General features: G+C 39.3%; 1 protein-coding gene across 1 annotated transcript in view; it reads left to right on the top strand.

The window, feature by feature from the left end:
• Window positions 1–15,234, top strand: part of LOC139461208 (mothers against decapentaplegic homolog 3-like) — an 87,066-nt gene that overhangs the window by 58,102 nt on the left and 13,730 nt on the right. The window contains exon 2 of the mRNA XM_071242808.1: window positions 11,334–11,527. Within this exon, the coding sequence (XP_071098909.1) occupies window positions 11,334–11,527 (194 nt within the window). The remainder of the gene's footprint in view (window positions 1–11,333; window positions 11,528–15,234) is intronic.

Genomic DNA, 15,234 nt, shown 5'->3' on the forward strand with positions numbered 1-15,234 from the left:
GCAAAGAGATATTTTATAATGTTATCTATTAAACTTATAGGCGCTTGGGTGCAGAAAAAAGGATGAATAAAGAAAGTTATCTTTTTTCGACCCAAGTAGGTAAATTTCAGTTATCAAAATACCTATCAGTTTTGATAACTGAAATTTACCTACTTGGGTCGAAAAAAGATAATTTTCTGTTTTATTACATGTACGTGGAATTTTGTGTTGACAAGTACCTGAGTATTAAAAACAATCTCTGAAACAAAAATGTTTGAATATTCCTCATATACAATACTTTGACAGGTCTAGATTCTTCAGTTTCAGGATATGTTGTGGAATTTTTTCTAATTCATTTCAAGAATTAGACAAAAGAATCTTTAAAACATTCTTTTCAGAGACTAAAATTTAATGTATATAAAACACCAAGTATTCTGTCCATATGTGAAATTTGGGATTGTAATGCCTGTTAAAAATAGTAAAATGAAATGAAATAAAAAAATAATTGTGCATTGGCGATTGATATTTGTGAGTAGTGAGTCATTGAACTGCTCAGTGTTGATTGATATGAGTGAGTGAGTGAGTTTGGTTTTACGCCGCTTTAAGCAATATTCCAGCAATATCACGGCGGGGGACACCAGAAATGGGCTTCACACATTGTACCCATGTCGGGAATCGAACCCGGGTCTTCGGCGTGACGAGCGAACCCTTTAACCACTAGGCTACCCGACCGCCCCTGATTGATATGAAGTGCTTAAAGGGTGAGTGAGTTACAATTAAACTTTCATCGGCATTATTCCAGCCACATTGGGAGGTGTTTGTCATGAAGTGTATGGAACTGTGCACGTTGATATAACCAACAGTTTGGTGGAACCCAGGTGCTGAGCCAGGTGCTGGGTTCTTTGAGGGGGCAGTTCAAAAGTTTTATATCAGATATAAAAAAGTATTTCCTGGGGTTTTCAATCCTGGTTGAAACGTTCACAATTTAACCTCCTCTATGTTTAGAGTGAGGCCATTATTTTCTGAAAGACATTGATTAGCTGTACCTTCGTGCACACCGCCACATAGTGTTGTGGGAGGAGATGGTCCCCGGCAACATGTGCTTGTCACTAGTGTTGGGAATTGGTTGCAAAATCATGATTGATGATTTGATCCTCCGACCGATGGATCATCAAAATTAATTGTTTTGTGTCATTTTGCTGTTTTTCAGTGTTAAGTTCAGTAAAAGTAGATCACGCCTTGCAAAAACAAACACGAAAACTTACTTCACCACTTTTTTTAAAAACCCATAAAACCAGTTGCCTCAATTAATTCTGTAATTAATAACTAGTAATTAAAACTCAATATAAGCTTGAGAACTTGGGGGAAATTATATTATGCAACCGATTGCTCAGTTTTCTGGAGCTTCCGATCTGGTTCATTCAATTGAAAGGCAACTTCTTGTCATAAGTGCAGCGTCGGAAATAAGTTTAAATCCCAACAAGCCGGGCAGGGTGGTTCTTCGTTAATGTAACTAGCTGGTCAGTCTCCCAGACCAAAAGAAAAAGCGTAAATAGTACTCAAGTCTAGAATGATTTGGCAAGTGTAGTAAGGATTGTTCCAGGCTCCATTTGGATTTTATTGTTTTTATTTTGTAGATGTATATTTTCAAATAAGGTTACTTTGTTTCCGGGACTAAATGTCAGTCTAGTAACGAGCCTGTCTTGAAAGTTGCTGGCTTGTATTTGTGAACACAAATGTTTTTAGCCACGGGCTAAAGGGTGACAGGTATTTTTCTTGTCTTAAGTGAATCAGTGTCTGAAATAACTGCTTGCCCGTCTGCCCGTGGCTGGTAACTTTTCTGTCGGGCTGCATGAAATTTTCCTCCACCTGCCCGACTGTCTGGCAGATAGATTTAAGACTACTTATGTGGTCAGTTTTATTCTAACTCCTTGTAGATTCTCAAGTATTTGTTTGCATTATTTCAACGGAATCAAAACAAGATTTGTCTATTAGTGCTTGTGATTTTTCAATATTTATAATGCCTCAATGTGGTCACAATCTTTGAAGATGGCTAGGCAACACGTAAGGGGCACCTGCCCCACTGATTGAACACTGAAATGATGATGATAAGCCTCAGTGACTGGTTGATTGGACGTCCTCGTGCCCCGGCAGTGTTTGACGATGCTCACAATATCAATCACTTGTTTGCCTGGCATTATTTATTACAATCTAGTGCTACTTGTCTTGTTCTTGTTTTTGGGGTTTTTTTAACGCCGCACTCAGCAATATTCAAGCTATATGACTGCGGTCTGTAAATAATCGTGTCTGGACCAGACAATCCAGTGATTAATATCATGAGCATCGATCCACGTAATTGGGATCGATGACATGCATCAACCAAGTCAGCGAGCCTGACCACCGGATCCCGTTAGGCGCCTCTTACGACAAGCATAGTTGCCTTTTACGGCAAGTATGGGTTGCTGAAGACCTATTCTACCCCGTGTCTTCAGGGGGCTCTAGTGCTACTACTTAAACATTGCTGACTGCGGCATCAAACAACATTCACTCGCTCATGGCTTCCTGAATTAATTAAAAAACGTTTATGCCAGTGCTCCAAAACATTTAGATCGGTATTTAATTACAGCCAGCATGAAATCTAATAAATTCCTGAGGATGGTAGGCCTGATTAAATATGCTATTTGTCAGACTGGGTTTGCTCAATACAGGGGCACAATGCCCTGGGCAAAGGGCATCGAGGGAACAGTTACGGGAAAATAAACAATAAAAGACTATTAAGGGGCGGTGGGGTGGCCTAGTGGTTAAAGCGTTCGCTCGTCATGCTGAAGGCCCAGGTTCAATTCCCCACGGGGGTACAATGTGCGAAGCCCATTTCTGGTTTCCCCCACCATGATGTCGCTGGAATATTTCTAAAACCATACTCACTCACTTACTCAAAGACTATATCCATCCTATGTAACGCGAGCGTTATATATTTTTACAGTGTTCCCATGTGAGGAATCAAATCCAGCCTTCAGTGTGAGAGAGTCTGGTTTTATAACAATTTTAGCAATATTCCAGCAATATCACGGTGGGGGACACCAGAAATGGGCTTCACACATTGAACCCATGTGGGGAATTTAACCCGGGTCTTTAGCCTGACGAGCAAACGCTTTAACCACAAGGCTACCTCACTGCCCCCTTAGTGTGACAAGCAAATGCTTTACCCCCTGGGTACCCAACTGCCCTGGTTGAGTAAGAACTACAGCATCTTGCAGCCATTTGCTGCCGTCAATAAAACCTAACACACTATCACAATGGAACTGATCCATGCTATTGTCAGTTTGTCCAGCATTATGTTTTGTCTGAGGTTTTGCATAACTTAAGTGAATGTTCAAAATTGGTTCAAATTTATTTTTTGAGTAGGCAGCTAATCGTGGAGATTACAAGTATTAAATCTTGTAATTCTGGTTGCAATGCTGTAGCGTCATCGCAGTTGGGTTAGGACCTAGTTCTTGCAGACATTGATGACAATTCTATTTATAGCTGTCAGCGATGTTGGGAGTGCCTTCCTGTTAGCCTGTTACCTTCACCCAGGGTTACTAATGGCAAAAGATGCCGTATCTGAAAGTACAACAGTTCAATATTTGATATTTGATTGATGTATTTATTTAACTGTCGATGGATTTCATAATTTCATGTTGTAAAGTGTGTGAGTTTGGTTTTACACCGCTCTTAGCAATAATCCAGCAATATCACGACGGGGGACACCAGAAATTGGCTTCACACATTATGCCAATTTGGGGAATCGAACACATGTCTTTGGCTTGATGAGTAAACGCTTTAAACACTAGGCTATCATCAACTCACCATCAAAGTTACTGGCATTGTGATTTCCTTCTGTTGAAGGTAATTTGGACAATAAAATTATGTTTGCCGGGGGTTGGTAATAAAGCGATTGGGGATGAAATTCCAATTAAGCTTTTATGGATAAAAGGATATTGTCCACCCACGATGGGTAAAACTGGCTCAAGATTTCTTAATATGATCAGAGTTTTCAAAGATCGTATCATGCCACACTACAAATGTCACATCGCAAGATAAAATTACAGCACGTATATTGCTGCAGGGAAAAGTCGCAAAAGATCACAAATATGTTTAGGCTTGCTATTAGCATCGCCCACCCCACGTTGATGACAGTGAAAGACAAGATGGCCTTAATTGTTTCAGGTTAATCGTGCTCTGAAAACCCCACCCGCTATCATGAAAACTGTATTTATCATTTATAAGAGCCCCTTACGATTAGTAAATTGACAAAGGGGGCATTTACAAATATCAAACACAAGGAGTTAAAACCTTTTCGATAATAGCCAATTTATACCCCTCATACACTGCTGTGTTTACTTAGAAAGTGTGTAATATACACAAAATACAGATTGTCAAGTCAATGTGGGGGCCTAGTACAGGCCCTATGAAGATCTGTGTTAGAATAGGTCTTCAGCAACCCATGCTTGTCGTAACGTGATCGAGTGGTCGGGTTCGCTGACTTAGTTGATGCATGTCATTGTACCCAATTGCGTGGATGATGCTCATGATTTCAATCACTGGATTGCCTGGTCCTGGCTTGATTATTTAAGGATCGCCATCACATAACTGGAATATTGCTGACTGCGGCGTTAAACAACAAACAAAGCAAAACAAAGCTAAGTACATGGAGCTCTGAAAGAATACTTACAAATTGGTCCTGAAGTTGGTTTGGGGGCGCATTCTGGTTGGTTGGTTTGTTGTTTAACGCCGCACTCAGCAATATTCCAACTATATTAAGGCGGTCTGTAAATAATCGAGTCTGGACCAGACAATCCAGTGATTAATATCATGAGCATCGATCCATGGGATCGATGACATGCATCAACCAAGTCAGCGAGTCTGACCACCAGATCCCGTTAGTCGCCTTTTACGACAAGCATAGTCACCTTTTACGACAAGCATGGGTTGCTGAAGACCTATTCTACCCTGGAATCTTCATGGGTCATTCAATAAAGAAATTATGCTAAAGACTTAAAAATCACATTGAGGATTATTGCACTTATTGAGCAATGTGCATGCAGGGTGTAGCCACTTACTGTAAACAGCTTTATTTCTGCGCTGTTAAAATATTGCGAATACCACGCCAAAGACAATACTGCGACGAGATATTTTTGCGAGTTGCCGTGTTGAGATGAACCCTCGCGTACCAAACAATAGACAGCTTCTCTCCGAAGCTAGTTTTTTTGAGTTGGCCGGAAAGTTGACCGGAAGAGATTGCGACTAATTATCAAATACGATAATTGACTCAACTCAGTGTCATGTCATGTGTGGACAAAATTGCAAAGGACAGTGACACAATCAAGCGAGGTTGGAAGAAGGCAGGATTACTGTGAGGTAACAGTGACACTAACTGGTCTGTTTACACTGTCATTTGTGATGTATTGTGTGACCATTCTGCATTCATTTGTGTTTTTAACTTATTGAGTAACTTGTAGTTACAGTACAAGTCACTGATGTGTGAATTCCTTCTGATTTTTCATATGGTTGAATAAAGAAGCCCATTTCTGGTGTCCCCCGCCGTGATATTGCTGGAATATTGCTAAAAGTGGCGTAAAACCATACTCACTCACTCACTCACTTTATGGCCTACAGTAAATTTACATGTCAATTTATTTGTCACAATAAGCTGCGGTTTTGTGACTGAGGGCCTGAAGAGTTTAGTCTTGGCCTGCAGCTTCTAAAATCTACAGGTCCTGATAGCAGTCTAACAGTTTTGTTTTTGTTATAACACTGCACAGTGTGTAGAATTACGATCCTCAGTCTTGCAATAATTATGTTTCTAGGTTTGTCAGCACCATACCTGTTCTTGTGAGTGAGAGAGTATGTTTTTACACTGTTTTTTAGCAATATTCCAGCAATATCACGGCAGGGGACACCAAAAATGGGCTTCACACATTGTACCCATGTCAGGAATCGAACCCAGGTCTTTGGCGTGACAAGCGGACTCTTTAACCGCAAGGCTACCTCACCGCCAACCTGTTCTTGTGCATTTCCCCAAAGGGGTCACCATCTCAGACCTGCAACACTTTGGGCTTTCTCTCGCTCGTCAACTGAAATATTGTTCAAAGCAGGGTTAATACAAACTCTCAAACTGTTAGAAAAAGGTTATACAAGAGTATGAACTCTTACTTTATTTATTTATGATGAGACTGAAACACAATATTAAATGTGTTTTATTGCCTCCAAAAAATAACTTCTGAAAAAATATTGGTACTTGTCTAAAGGTTAATTACAAGCCATGTGGAAACACTGACAAAAAAACAACTATTTCAGTTTGGCCTATGGATTTAAACAAAACACAAATGTCAAAGTTTGTTTATATCTTCCCTTGTTTTGAAGGATATTAGAAAAATATGAAAAAATAATTTTGGTGTAAATAAATATTTTTTCTTTTGCAAAATGCTTGTTTGGCCTTAAGGCGAATCAAATGTATGTTATGATGTTTTTGTCCTCGACACCTACATGTTGAATTGTTCTATTTTCATTCTTCGGGCCATTAATTCATCTGTCTGTTGAACAATTCTAAATGAACTGGTATTTTTCTGACCCAGCTGTGTTCATGTTTTAGTGGGGGCGGTCGGGTAGCCTAGTGGTTAAAGTGTTCGCTCGTTGCACCGAAGACCCGGGTTCGATTCCCGACATGGGTACAATGTGTGAAGCCCATTTCTGGTGTCCCCCGTCGTGATATTGCTGGAATATTGCTAAAAGCAGTGTAAAACCATACCCACTCAATCACTCGTGTTTTAGTTGTTAAACAGGCTATTTAGAATTCAATACCACACACTATACAAATATGCTAACTAGTAAATACAGCTAAAAAAACTGAGAGATAGGTAATTATGATAATAGTCTACGATTGCTATGTAGAGTAAATGGTAATTATGAGTTATAGCGTTTATTGAGACAGACTTGTCTGAGAAGTATTAGAACCTTCACACTTGCGGTAATGGCTCCGTAAAAATTTAGTTTGGAGATATTTGCTCCTCCAACTTTTTTCAGCTTATTTAAAGGATAAAATTTTGGAAGGTTATTTTAAGGATATTGATAAATACCGAGCAATGGGCGGTCACTTTTAATAAATCTCGAAAGCAAAATTGGTTTTGTTTGATATTCAAAATATTGATAAATACCGAGCAATGGGCGGCCTATTCAAACTCCTGCACTTTAGGCTAAAGAGGAAAAACAGAATAACGCATTTATAAAATAATTTCAAGATGAAATTAGACACATCAATCTTTTCATCAGGAGGTAATGAGAAATCTATGTTTTGAAATTGCCCAAATTTTCAATGTAAAAAAAATCATCTCAATATTGCAAAATAATTCATGTCAATGTCATTGACACCTGATTTCACCACCGGAAGAGTTCGATAATGTCGACAATTGAAACCATACGCCAGTATTCTGAGACGAGATTCTCCAAGAGTTTTCCAGACAGTGCAGTGCCGGAGTTTTGACACGGCTGTCTGGCCTCACGGAATATTGATTTCTCGACCTAATGATTACGACATCTACAGCTTCTTCCCTCGTCTGTACAAAAACACGACAGTAAACTACCACTGCATCAGCCAGTGGTAATGATTTCACTTAATGCTGTGCTTGGAAAAAAAATTAAATTTGAAATGTATTAGCATTGCAACTAAGAACAAGGAAGTGCGATATACAGAAACCTGTGAGATAAGCTACTGAAATACATGGCCAACATTGTGTACTGCGTACCTGAATGGTCTGAATCGGAATCTAATTTCAACCGGGAAATTTCTCTCGGAATAAACTTGAAGTTTTGAGGGTACTTAGACGAAATTGAGCCTTCTCTGTTATTGTCGGATGTTTTGTGTGTCTTTTCATTTTATTCTGATATTTTCTTAAAAAATGTGAATTTTGTGTCTGAATCTATTACAGATTAATGATATTCCCATTCATTTATTTTTTTCACACATAAATTCTTTGATTGAAAAATATGTCGGGTTTTGTTGTACGATCTGTTATTTTGTTATTTGATTTAATGCCGTTCTCTGAACTCTCAGTGGTGATTCACACAACTGTTATTTGGGTAGATTGATGTATTTAGATTTTATTATTTCTTGTTCAAGTATTTCCCCCCCCCCCCCCCCCCCCCATTTAACAGGTGCTTGGAATTGTAATTCAGATATAACACCCCACTTAAAATTGCAGAAAACCCAATATGACAGTTCTGAAATGAAATATTTGAAATGTTTCACTGAAAAGAATAATGAGACCCTGACTTTGTTATGAGGTTAATGTCAGGCTTTGTTTTAATGAAAAGTTAGATGAGACTGTAACGTTTTATCATTATCGGAATTGACCGTGTCTTGTGGTTCATGATTGGCCAACTTCCAAGTAAGTGAAAAGACCAATAATACAAGTGGTTGTCATGGTTACACATGATCGTCTGGGTTTGGCGGCACTTCTTGTAACTCTTTAGTCTACAGATCGACTGACCAGAGCTTGAAACCCCAATCAAAATAATATAATTAAATGCTAGGCTGAATTCGACCTTAACCATATTTCATTAGTATCTCTAGGGAGAACGTGGTGCCATATAGGAATGAAACATGTTTGAGAACGTATTCAGCGTTGTTTTGTTTTAAAATATATTGGAATATATGCACAAATTGCAAGTATTTTTGTTTATGATTATTAAATATATTTTAATTCAGCATGTTCAACGTTATATTGTTTTAAAATTTAAATGTATTTGACTATACACTCAAATTGCACTTACTTTTGTTCATATATAGTATATGTAGATATAATTGTTAAATATGCTTATATTTAGCATGTTCAGCGTTCTATTGTCATAAAATTTAATATTCAACTAAACACTCAAAATGCAAGTACTTTTGTTTATATATAGTATGTATGTATAATTGTTAAATTTATTTTTATTTAGCATATTAAGCATTCTTTTGTTATAGAATTTAATATATTCGACTAAACACTCAAAATGCAAGTACTTTTGTTTATATATGATATGTATATATCATTGTTAAATATATTTTTATTCAGGATTCTTTTGTTGTAGAATTTAATATATTAGACTATTAACACTCAAAATGCAAGTATTTTTGTTTATATATAGTTTGTATATTTAATTGTTAAAATATATTTTTATTCAGCATTCTTTTGTTATAGAATTTAATATGTTCGACAAAAAACCCTCAAAATGCAATTACTTTTGTTTATATATAGTATGTATGTATAATTGTTAAATAGATTTTTATTCAGAAAAATTCAGCGGTTTTTTAAAAATTTTAAATATATTGGACTGTACACTGGAATTGCAGTACTTTTGTTTATTTGAACATAAGATAAGATATTAACATTCTATTATTGAGAAACAGTGGCATTATTCTACAAACTACAAATATATGAGCAGTAAGTACGTTCTGCATATAAATTAGCTACATCATAACAATCAGAATTTAAAATTTATATTGTTAAATATATTTTAATTTATATTGTTAAATATATTTTATAAGCTTACTATATTTTTATTGGCTTGACTGCAGTCGCTTTGATGGATTAGATACAGAGATACAGAAGGGACTTTTTATGTACAAATTTGTAAAATGGTGTCACACCACTGCTGACAATTTATAAAGTAAATACCGTATTCGGTGTAATAAGCGGCCCGCTCTAATAAGCACCCACAGCGACATTTGCTAAGATATTGGCAAGTGAACAATTCCAATTAACACCCCTTCCGATTGATCAATGTACACAAGACTTATTTATTCGCGTATAATACGCACTCGTGTGTTATATGCACAATAATTATGGGCATTTAATTCTGGAAAAATATATCTGTCGTACATTAACATTTCAGGCTGTCAGCATAAACCACGAAATTTATATTTCAATTCTGGGTTTTTTTCACCAAAATAACATTCTAATAAGAGCCCCCTATTTCTAATTTTGAGAGTGCCCTGGGCGGTTATTACGTCGAATACGGTACCTGTTAATGTTTTAACTGTCCCTAGCATTTCACTCTTCTAACTAACGAACTCATGAAACACAGACAGACACATTGATCATCATCCCAACTAAAATCTAAGGGATATCAGCATGATCAGACTGGATAAAAATCTCATTCTTTATTTATTCTGGCCTTATCGTCGAAACTGGATATTGAGTTCATGGTTTTAAAAAAAAATTGTTTAAGGAAGAGAATATATGGATGACGTCTCTTTACCGCATTCGACGTAATAAGCGCTCAGGGCACTCTCAGAATTAGAAATGAGGGACTCTTATTAGAATATTATTTTGGTGGGAAAAAGAGAGTTGAAAGATAAATTTCGTGTTTATGCTGACGGCCTGATTGTTTATATACGACAGATATATTTTTCCAGAATTTAATTGCCAATAATTAAGGGTGCATATAACACACGAGTGCGTATTATACACGAATAAATAAGTCTTGCGTACATTGATCAATCGGAATGGGTGCTAATTGGGATTGTTCACTGGCCAATATATTAGCAAATATTGCCGTGGGCGCTTATTAGAGCTGGGTGATTATTACATCGAATACGGTAATTATTTAATTGACATCCATAAATTCTCGTCCTCATCACTTTCTCAATGCCTGGCAAAGACTTTAAAATTTGTTGACTTTAAAATAAAATCTTGCAAGTGATGGAATGGTAATATAATTCATTTTCTTTTACTAACCTTCCTCATTTGCTAATTTATCCCTTGACCCGAAGTGGGGCAGGGGATATAGGAACGAGGTTTGTCCGTCTGTCCGTCTGTCCTTCCGTCCGTCCGCTTCTCTAAGGAGACAAATTTTCTCAAAACTATTTAAGTTAAGAAAAAAGAAATTTTACGCTGTGATGTTACTGATCAAGATATTAAATGAGTTTGAAAATTGGTCAAACCATGTCAAATAATCTATTTTGTTTATGTTTCACTGAATATAATAAATAATACATCAACTGCTGACCTGTTACTGAATTCGTGAATTTAATATCCGTATTCATAACCCTATACTTGTAATACATATCGTATTTGCCGAATAGTGTATTCGTTGCAGCCCTATTCATGATGTAAATTGTGCGTGTGGCGGGTGCTACCCGCTTTGCAAGCACCTGGTATCATCACTGATTTCCAGTGATCCATTCATATATTTTTCACTCCTACCATGCCTTTTAGACCCAATGGAATCTGTTTTGACAGATAACTGAGACTTATTCTAATAAGTTGTTGGTTGATAAATGTGGACTTAGTTATCTCCCCTTGTAACTAGAGTGATCTCCCTTGTTGCAGGTCTCTCGATGGCCGCCTCCAAGTGTCTCACCGCAAGGGTCTGCCGCATGTTATTTACTGCCGCCTGTGGCGCTGGTCAGACCTCAACTCACACCAAGAGCTGCGAGCCATCGACAAATGCGAGTACGCATTCTTGCTGAAGAAGGACGAAGTATGTGTCAACCCCTACCACTACACAAGGGTTGAACCACCAGGTGAGTTATCTCCCCTCAGCGTTTGAAATTTTAAGACCCATCAAGACATTCGGGCAGGTGACCTACAAGTGTTGCCTTCCCATCTTCAAAGTAACCTGCCGCATTCAGATTTTATGAATATTGAAAAATCATGCAAAAAATATGAGACCAGTTGCCTCTTGATTCAATTGAAATAATGTAAACAATTAATTGAGAATCTGCGAGGAGTTATAATAAAACTGAATACGTAAGTAGGTAAAAATTATTTGCCAGACAGTCGGCAGGTGGAGGAACATTTCATGTAGCCCGACAGAAAAGTTACCAGCCACGGGCAGGCAAGCAGGCAGTTATTTCGGACAGGGCCTCCTCTGATGTTGTTCGGACCATGCTCTTTTCACGGGTGTAACACAATCGTTACTAGGGCTGGGACTGGTTACTAGGGTACTCAGGTCGGGTTGGTACTGAGTGGGACCAGGGTACCCGCAGGACTACCCAGGACCCATGGTTAGTTACATGATACATTGTTTAATGACAGACATTCTCTATAACTTCACGGTTACACTACAAGTCACTAATGTTTGCATTTCTTTCTGACTATGATTGAATGTATATTTCTTGTCAGGGTTCAGGAAAACAGTTCCCGATCAGACATTTTGTACCCAACTCTTTGAGACCTACCGCAGCTAGGGTCATGTAATGGGGAGGGTCGGGTACTCGGCAGAAAATTTGGACATGTGCCAGCCCTATTGGTTACCCTCCCAGTATCATTGTATCATAGTATCATTGCGTTTTGCTCACAAGTACCTGGAGGTCAGAAAGATCCCAGATTGAAAACAACTATTTAGAACATAGATTTGACCTATTTCACAGACAAAGACCGTTGTATAAAACTACTTCTGTAACAACACCTGTCAAAGTCCCGACCAGGAAGTATAGGCTGGGAGGGCCGCAGGGGTCATCTCAGGTTAGGTCGTACTTAAATTTTCCCCATAATGGAATAAGTTTGAATAAAACTTGTTCCTGAAGATATTTTTAAAAGGTTTGTCTCCCTTCAATGAACAAAAATTGTATGTTTGGTCCAGTGTTTGAAATAAGCGCCGGTCCATAGGCCCGTGGCACGTAGAGCTTGAGTGGGGACCATAGTTTCAAATTTGTATGGGTCCTTATGGACTGCAGTAAATTTGCATGTTGATTAATTCATTTCTCCCAATTAGCTACAGTTTTTAGAATGAGGGCCTGAAGAGTTTAGTTAGGGCCTGCAGCTTCTATAATCTGTCGGGTAGCCTAGTGGTTAAAGCGTTTGTTCGTCACTGCAAAGACCTGGGTTCGATTCCCGACATGGGTACAATGTGTGAAACCCATTTCTGGTGTCCCCCGCCGTGATATTGGTGGAATATTGCTAAAAGCGGCGTAAAACCATATTCACTCACTCACTCTATAATATGTTGGTCCATATGGCAGCCTGGCATACTGATTTGGTCCCTCCCAAATTGTTGATCTCCTTCTTTCATAGACAGAAATTGTGTGTCATGAAGCAGGCATACAATAATATCAAACTACAGTTTACAGTCCTGGATCCTTTATGTTAGACCCTCTTCCTGCCTTTATTGCATCAGGGTCCACGGGTGTCGCAGTTGTCTGAGGTGCCTCAATTTCCTATTCAGAGTTGTCACCCTTTGGTATGCCAGGAACCTGTGATTGTGGTTCTCACTCGCGCATAACTGTGTACTTTGGTTTTTGAGACGGCCCCTACTTCTGAAAAGCTGTCATAAAGCAGTATGAATATAAACTGTCTCATGAAACACGATCATATCAACACAGAAACTTACTCACTCATGCAAAACTGTGTACTTTATTTTTGAGACGGCCCCTCTTTCCTCACAAGGCAGTCAAAATGATAAACACTGTATAATAAAACACATTGATGGTCACATTGATTGCTTCAAGCTGTAAAGTAATAAAAAATATTTTCATTAATTAAAAAATAATAGCTATTTGAATTCAAATATCTCCTCAATTAACTTCTCTTTTTAAATTGTGTTTAACAAACACGTTGTTTTATTCCATTTTTATTATTCATTAGTCTGTTAATATATTTCACCCCAAAAAATCACAAAAAGTGTTTTCACTATATAGGTGTTCAAGATAGCCCAATATAGACTCCAAGAGGTCTGAAAGGGATCAATACTCCTCTGATTGCACCAGCGAGTCCACGTATTCCAGGCAGAGTTGTAAGCGCCTTCGGTTCCTTCTCGCCACTGGTGGCAGAGGAGTTAAGCAGCTTTCTCTGAAACGCCTCTTGTTTTGACACCACGCCTGAAACCTTCCAGGCCTCTGATGTAAGGGTGTGGTTTGATGCCAGTGGGAGTGGTTTGACACCAGTGGGTGTGGTTTGATGCCAGTGGGTGTGGTTTGATGCCAGTGGGTGTGGTTTGATGCCAGTGGGTGTGGTTTGACACCAGTGGGTGTGGTTTGACACCAGTGGGTGTGGTTTGACACCAGTGGGTGTAGATTGACACCAGTGGGTGTGGTTTGACACCAGTGGGTGTGGTTTGACACCAGTAGGTGTGGGTTGACACCAGTTGGTGTTGTTTGACACCAGTGGGTGCGGGTGACACCAGTGGATGTGGGTTGACACCAGTGGGTGCTGGTTGACACCAGTGGGTGCGGTTGACACCAGTGGATGTGGGTTGACACCAGTGGGTGCGGGTTGACACCAGTGGGTGTGGTTTGACGCCAGTGGGGGTGGTTTGACACCAGTGGATGTGGGTTGACACCAGTTGGTGCGGGTTGACACCAGTGGGTTCAGGTTGACACCAGTGGGTGTGGATTGACACCAGTGGGGGTGGTTTGACGCCAGTGGGTGTGGATTGACACCAGTGGGTGCGGGTGACACCAGTGGGTGTGGTTTGACACCAGTGGGTGTGGATTGACACCAGTGGGTGTGGTTTGACACCAGTGGGTGTGGCTGATTTATGGGGGTGGGTGGATTCGAAGTAGGAATGGCAGCTCCAGCAGGCGAGGTACCATACATGGCTTTGCTGTTTGTTTGTTGTTTAATGCCAAACTCAACAATACTCAAGCTATATATGATGGCGGTCAGTAACTAATCGAGCCTGGACCAATCAATCCAGGGATAGACATCATAAGCATCAATCCTCGCAATTGGATTACGATGGCATGCATCAGTGAGCCTGACCACCCGATCCTGTTAGTTGCCTCTTACAACAAGCATAATCGCCTTTTACAGCAAGCATGGGTTCCTGAAGACCTATTCTCTAACTGGGTCTTCGACGGCTATCCCGATCTCTGCCCTATCCTTCCATCTCTTCCACTGACTATCAAGGAGAGTAGGGTAAAACATACCCTATCCCTTGGTTCAATCTGGAAGGCATCTGTTGACTGAACTAGATGGAGAGGGCACAGGTCGCCCAGTCGTCTAAGGCACTGCGATTTGCTCTGCAGATTTGCGTCCCTTGGGAACCCCAGAAACCTATGATTGTGGGTTCAAATCCCGGTTCGCCCCGATTATGTTTCTAGGTTTGTCAGTTTGTTGTTGTTGATAGTTCTACAAAAAGTTTGAAGAGGCAGGTGAATGGCTTTGAAGTCTAGGGCCCACTTGCACAAAGTGTTCTTAACGCTAAGACCGATGATAGTAACTCCTATACTTTAACATAGGGTTACGATAATCTTAGCGCTAAGATGGCTTGTGCTAGTGGGCCCAGGGC

This window comes from Haliotis cracherodii, unplaced genomic scaffold (genome assembly GCF_022045235.1).
Source record: "Haliotis cracherodii isolate W230 unplaced genomic scaffold, xgHalCrac1.p SCAF_14, whole genome shotgun sequence".
Classification (NCBI taxonomy): domain Eukaryota; kingdom Metazoa; phylum Mollusca; class Gastropoda; order Lepetellida; family Haliotidae; genus Haliotis; species Haliotis cracherodii.